Source organism: Topomyia yanbarensis, chromosome 2 (assembly GCF_030247195.1).
Source record: "Topomyia yanbarensis strain Yona2022 chromosome 2, ASM3024719v1, whole genome shotgun sequence".
Classification (NCBI taxonomy): Eukaryota; Metazoa; Arthropoda; class Insecta; order Diptera; family Culicidae; genus Topomyia; species Topomyia yanbarensis.
Genome location: NC_080671.1, coordinates 34,030,380 through 34,037,062, shown reverse-complemented (window position 1 = coordinate 34,037,062; position 6,683 = coordinate 34,030,380). Strand labels below are relative to the sequence as shown.

Below are 6,683 nucleotides of genomic sequence, written 5' to 3'. Positions count from 1 at the left end.
CATTTCTATAGGGTTTCCAGCCTTTCAAACTCATAACGGAGCGAAAAGAACAAAAAGATTGCAGTGAAGAACAGAAAAGCCGTTTGTTTCAACAGCAGGTAGTTTAAATTTGTATGCACTTTTCCTATAATAAATTACAAACTTTTTTCAGTTAGCCACAAATAGACATTCAGAAATGTCTCAATTCAATTACATGAACGACCTAAAGGATATCATCACGATGGACGGAGAACTGACCAAAGGTCCAGCGCCTCGATGGCAGAAGAAGCTAGATATGTCTGCTGCATCAACGAGTTTCAATGTCAGCGCAATTAATAGCTCCCGGCCGAAGCTTTCCATGTCATTTAGTAGTATTCAACCGGCGGTACCAGCTGGAACGCTTAGTGGAAAAACACCCAAGAAAGCCAGTTCCGGTTCAAAAGCTACTCCTAGTAAAGGTAAAGGTCAAACGCCAAATCAGAAGCAACCCTCTGGCGGAGATCGCTTCATTCCCAATCGAAACACGACGGACTTTGATTTAAGTCATTTTATGGTGAAGCAGAATGAAGCAAAGAAAGAAAATGAAAGCGAAGGTAGCGGAGAAGAAGCACAAGGAAGCAGCGATCAAACTAGTCCCAAAAATGCCGAAAGAATCAAGATACTCTCTGAAGTGATGAAAGGCTGCGATATCAGTAATAAACGTGTTCTGTCCTACCAGACTAAGGCGCCGGCAGCTCCAGATGGCCATGTGAATCCTTTGAAGGTAATATACTCGGTGAAAACACCAATGTCCACTAAAAGTGGATCGCGGTTCATTCCATCTGCCCCGGAAAGGATATTAGATGCTCCAGATATTATCAATGATTATTATCTTAATCTAATGGACTGGAGTGGGGACAACGTTGTGGCAGTGGCCCTCGGATCGTCGGTTTATTTGTGGAATGCGGCTAGTGGCAATATAGAGGTGTTGTATGAGAATGAAGGAAGCGATCATGCATGCTCGCTGAGCTGGATTCAGGTGAGGTGTTACGAATTCGCGTAAAATTTTGTATTCACTTTTGCTATTGTTTATAGGAAGGGCATATTCTTGCTGTTGGAACAAGCATAGGCACTCTGGAGTTGTGGGATTGCGAACAGATGAAACGGCTTCGAGTGATGGACGGGCATTCGGGACGAGTTGGAGTGTTAGCATGGAATTCATACGTTGTTTGTTCCGGTAGCAGAGATGGGTCCATCGTGAACCACGATGTACGATCGCGTGATCATATCATTGCTTCTCTCCGAGGACACTCGCAGGAGGTTTGCGGACTGAAGTGGTCGGGTGATGGAAAACATCTAGCTAGCGGCGGTAATGACAATCTTGTGAATGTTTGGAGTACTGCAAACGGTGCTCCACACACTACCACCACCCCGCTTCATGCGTTCAATCAGCATCAAGCTGCTGTTCGAGCTCTGGCATGGTGCCCATGGCAGACAAACATCTTAGCGACCGGTGGCGGAACTGCCGATCGATGCATTAAATTTTGGAACATCAACAACGGTCAAATGATAAACTCCGTCGACACAAAATCACAAGTGTGTGGCCTTTTATTTTCGAAACACTACAAGGAGCTAATCTCCGCTCATGGATATGCAAACAATCAGCTAACCATTTGGAAATACCCGTCGATGAACAAGCAAACTGACCTGATGGGACATACGGGTCGTGTTTTGCAAATTGCTATGTCCCCTGATGGAAGTACTGTAATGAGCGCCGGTGCTGACGAAACGCTACGATTGTGGAATTGCTTCCAGCCGGATCCGTTGCTATCGAAGAAGGAAAAATCGGTGCAGCGGGAGAAACCCAGTTTGCTTAAGCAGAGCATTCGATGACTTGACCGTTATACCACTATTTTTATTATTTTTTCTTCAAAAATTCTCATGACTGCAACTAGACAATAGTGCTTTAGTTCCATTTTACTGCCATTTTGTTTGTTTTAGCTACGTATTGTTTCTATCAATAATAAATATAGTAAGACTGAATCAAAATTATTGTGAACTACAAAGATTTGCAGATGCCTGGGTGAATGGAGAACAGTGAGTCTAGTTATGTAATGTTTGCAAACTAGGCTCGATGGAACTACCCGAGCAGAGTCTGACAACAAATTGAAAACTAAACTTGATGTTGTGATGTTCGGCAAATGATTACTCAGGTTATTGTCGTTTTAGTCGTTTTAACGGTTAAAAGATCAAAATGGAGAGCAGAAAACTTGTCCTATGACATCTAACAGAAAACTAATGCTACTATCAGTGAGAGTAAATTGAAAGCTCATAGAGATGCTGAAAATTTTTTTGATATCAAAATATGTATTCACTTTGATGTTTCACCAAAGAAATATAAACATAGAAAATTCTTCTAAAAAACAAGGACCCCAAAATGAGATCAAAATTTGATGTCATTTAAAAAAACTAAAACTGATAGCAAAATAAGATTTCATTTGATGCTTTCTACTTGTTGTAATTTTGATGTTCGACTTTGCTCGGGTATCCAAGTCAGTCTTGGATATCACATACATTTGGAGTAACATCAGATGTTACTCCGAGCTGTTCCCAACCCCTATTCGGCAGTTTTCTCGCCGCCACCCGCGTTGCGGCTTGGAAAAGCTACACTGGTGTCGAATGGAGTCAACTAAGGTTGTCTGACGTATTCTTGATGGTCACATCATTAGCGTTTCTGCATTAGAATCGACAGACAGCCTTAGTTGGTTAGAGGATTAGGGAATGTTTCTGTTAATGTGATGAATAATGTCTTTTTCGCTGCAGATAGTTGATATTCGAGCCAGTAGAAATCCTTGTGCGTCTGATATACGAGTTCCGACGGAAAATGAGGTTTCGATAAAAGAGAACTCTTGTATGAGACGGTCGAACGAAATGCCGGAAGATATGAGCAGCGGAAAGCAAGTTTTACAAGAGGAAATGAGACACTTACCTACTACCATTGAAATGAAATCTGTTAGTAACACTCACAAAACTCTAATTTCAGGAACTGTACGAGATGGCGCTGGGTCTGTGGCCTTCGACTGGCATGGTCCATTCTCATTGCTTCGGAAGTCTTCTTGGCTAGTTGGTAGATGTGTGCTCCTACTTGCAAGTCGATAGATCAATTCGCTTGGGTGGGGACATGTGAATCTTACTCGTTGTCGACTCGTTTCACCGTGGGTATGAGGCTAGTTCAGGAAAGGAGTGCAGGACTTGTTCTTATGATTATTTAACTCGACCAAGCACACCGGCTCTCATAAATGATAAGCAGCCCTTTCGGGTCGATGTGGTCTGCTCGAGTCGAACCAGGCGGACATTCGGTTCGAGCAAACTCTATGGGGAATAAATGGATAAATATTTCTTATGTCCTTCATGGGTAGATATTCTTATAGTTAAACCCTAAAATGCTTTCACTCGTCTAGCTACTCAGCGTAATGATAATAGAAATAAATTGAGGATTTGCCTGGTCCGTAATGTAATGAATACGTATATTGACTTAAACAGGGATAATCGAATGCTGTTATAAGATAGAGATGAATTAGCACAGTCGTAGGAAAAAAGTATTCGCTAGTAAGGACTAATATTGCTAGTATGTTTACCGTATCAATTAATAGTCGATCGATTCGATTCGGACCTAGGAGACGAAAAGGATATTAGGAAGAAACAGAAGCGGATTCAATGCGAAATTTACCAACATGACGTAGACCCCAAGGCGAAGGTAGGTCTTAAAATGATTTTCCATAGGATTACACAGACTAGATGGCGCGACGTTACACGACACTTGTGCCAAATAGTACGTATGTATGAATGTAAGCCCGTATGTATGCATGGGTCTGTATATAGGAGCAAAAATGTGCCGCCAAAACGCTCATGGGAGCCATTGGTGTGACCATAAAGTACTACACACATCCTAGTATCAGTGTGCGTCATAAGATCCCGGACATTATGACGCAGGACTACTTTCAGGCGTGATACGAGGATGATTGAAAACTTTAAGACATACATTCATTTTCGTAGGACGCACCCTTTTGTGTCACAATTTCCCGGACTTTATGACGTATATGTTTTGGGACGATATGACCTGGGACATTACGACATTGTTCTTCCCTGGGCTTGGGTGATGAGCCTAATGGGTGCGTACTCTTGCTTGGTCGATAAGAGTGGGAGATCCGAGCGTGTGCTGGTTCATTGATCTCTGAATCTCATGACTAATAATCATTCGATCGAGTGTTTTGGCGGACGGCTGATATGGATGTTTCTACTTTCAAATGGGGGAACATACTGGTTCGGTTGTTCGGGGAAACATTTGATCTTGAGCATAGTGATCGAGTCATTCGATTCGGATCAATGGACTGTCATCTATAAGAGATGATCAGACTGAAGGTGGGTGTTTTTATCTCTTAAATCGCTCTGGCTCGTGAAGATGGCGAGTAACACTCGTCTATAACGAATCGGATTCGCTGTTTTCATGACTACTAAGGATTTTATTTATATAAGAAATCCGCTTCAAGATGTTGATTACAATACGCCTCGATAGTGGTGTATCGAGGAGGCCGGGAGGGCTGATATGAGCCTTTTTTCTGTTCTATACCTTTCCTCTATTTACTCTCTCATAGCCGACAATCAACCAGTAACAAATAGATAATTGAGAAAGGATGTGCTATGTGTGGTGGTTGGCTATTCAAGTATTGGTAGAGTTTGAAGTACTAATGTATGCCTTTCATGTGATGATCATGAATTCAGTTGTATCTTGTACCTATCTAATCTATTACGTCTCTCATATTGTCCTTTATTTCTTCTTTTCGAGTCCTATACTGCCATTCTACACCCGCCTTCAGCTGGGTCAGCAAAGATGGTGATAGTGAACGTCTTAACACTCACACATTCTCAAACGCGGTCTCAAGCGGGAACCTACAAAAATGCCCTCGCGCACGCGATTACGAATCCATCACGTCCGGAAGTCTATCCTTGATCCTAGAAGCCTACGCTCATAGCTATTCGACAACGCGTCTCATGGCGACATGACCGGGAACCCTATCGATATAAGGGATCCCACTCTCTGCCAGAATTCTAACCGCGCACCGAAAATTTAATATCAGACTCACGGTTCGCGCGACCATTCAAGAACACACGTTATAACATCACGTTAACGCACAAACGTTAGAGCCCCTCGCGATTTTCCAAGAAACCTACGCCCACGAACTCGCAAACATGATCCCCCCGGTGATAAGGTGAAAACCTCAGCACTCATAAACTTACCAACGCGATCTCAAGCATCAACCTACAAACTCCCGCGCTCGCGCCATCATGAATCGGGATCGTCCGGAAGTCTCTATCCTCGGTACCAACAATCTAGCTCCTTGTGAATTAATAAAAAAAAATAATAAAATTGAAAAATAACTCCCATATCCACTAGACAAAACGTTCCATGGCGACATGGCCGGAAACTCTAGTGATATGGGGTAACTCTCTCCCTGTCAGAATGTGATCCGTACACCGAAAACTAAAGATCAGAATGACGGTCCGCGAATATATGAATGGCCGCAAGGTTTCAAAATCGAATTTATACACGCGAAGTCACATACACGCGAGCACACGCGACAAACACGTCAACATACGAACGCTTAAGCCCTTCGCGATCATCTACGTACACCTATGCCCGCGATCGCGTAAACTTGATAACACTCCGGCAATTGTGTGAACGTTTTAGTACGTACGAAGTTACAAACGCGGTCTCAAACGCGATCCCGCAAACGCGCGCTATCATGAATCGGTCACGTCCGGAAATCTTTAGCCTTCATTCTAGCAATTTAGGTCCATACATTCAGTTGGACCAATCAAAAAAAATAAAGCTCATATCCACTAGACCACGCGTTCTACGGCGACATGATTGGGAACTCTAATGATATGGAAGAACCAACTTTCTTTTGGAATCTGAACCGTACACAAAAAATTAAGTAAGTAAGTAAGACTTTAAACTATTGACACTTTTGCGCCATCCACTGTATTGCAGTGGACGTGCCGATAGCGTTTTATGCCCGGGCTCGCTTCCCAGGGGAGGTTCAATGGAGACTCGCACAAAATGGTGTCGGTGCAGCAACTTTAAAAGAAACGCAGCGGATACGCAGTGGAAATATTCGCCGGAATTCGCAATACCGTTTCCAATAGGCACAGCTCAGAGATAATCTCAAAAAAAAACAGCAGAAGTAAAAAGACTTACCAAATGCACTGTCCTCCGTCTCGCAAACGACGCACAATCAATCTTCTCCGCGGTTTGGAGAAATGGCTGTTCCGTAAGCCTTTCTGCCCTCTAGATTGCTTCTAGTCACTTTGCCATTCGCGGAGCGCGATCGAAAATTCGCGTTATCTCAGGTTATATACGCAAGATTCAAAGCGGGAAAATTTCACTTGTATCAACTTTCACACCGTAACACCGCACACAACTTCGCAACTTCTTTGGCGACTACTTCTGCCAATCAGGACTTGCTCGCTCGACGACAAAATGGATAAGAGACCGCCAACTTTCTTTTGGGCGCCCAGGAAAACCTCACAGGCATCTCTCCGTCGGGATTGTACTTACCATACGCGTTACGGATAACAGCATATACGTCAGTATTACTGTCATCCCTTAGAGAAGGATTTCGGTACATCTAGCTTATCAATTTACTTAGCTGCGTTTAGTAAAA

The 6,683-nt window shown here is 43.1% G+C and overlaps 1 protein-coding gene across 2 annotated transcripts; it reads left to right on the top strand.

The window, feature by feature from the left end:
• On the top strand, positions 1 to 1,959 carry LOC131683045 (cell division cycle protein 20 homolog). 2 transcript variants are annotated; one of them, XM_058964863.1, is made up of 3 exons: positions 1 to 98; positions 152 to 997; positions 1,054 to 1,959. In XM_058964863.1, the coding sequence occupies exons 2-3, from the start codon at positions 176 to 178 to the stop codon at positions 1,849 to 1,851; spliced, it is 1,620 nt and encodes a 539-aa protein (XP_058820846.1). In that variant the 5' UTR covers positions 1 to 98; positions 152 to 175; the 3' UTR covers positions 1,852 to 1,959. The 2 variants fall into 2 exon arrangements, with proteins under 2 accessions (XP_058820846.1, XP_058820845.1); XM_058964862.1 differs by having other exon boundaries at positions 50 to 98; positions 156 to 997.
• Positions 1,960 to 6,683: the final 4,724 nt, after the last annotated feature.

Coding starts and splice junctions, on each gene's coding strand:
- LOC131683045 (XM_058964863.1), top strand. CDS start 176: ATGTCTCAATTCAATTACATGAACGACCTAAAGGATATCATCACGATG. Junction 998..1,053: donor GCTCGCTGAGCTGGATTCAG/GTGAGGTGTTAC, acceptor TATTGTTTATAG/GAAGGGCATATTCTTGCTGT.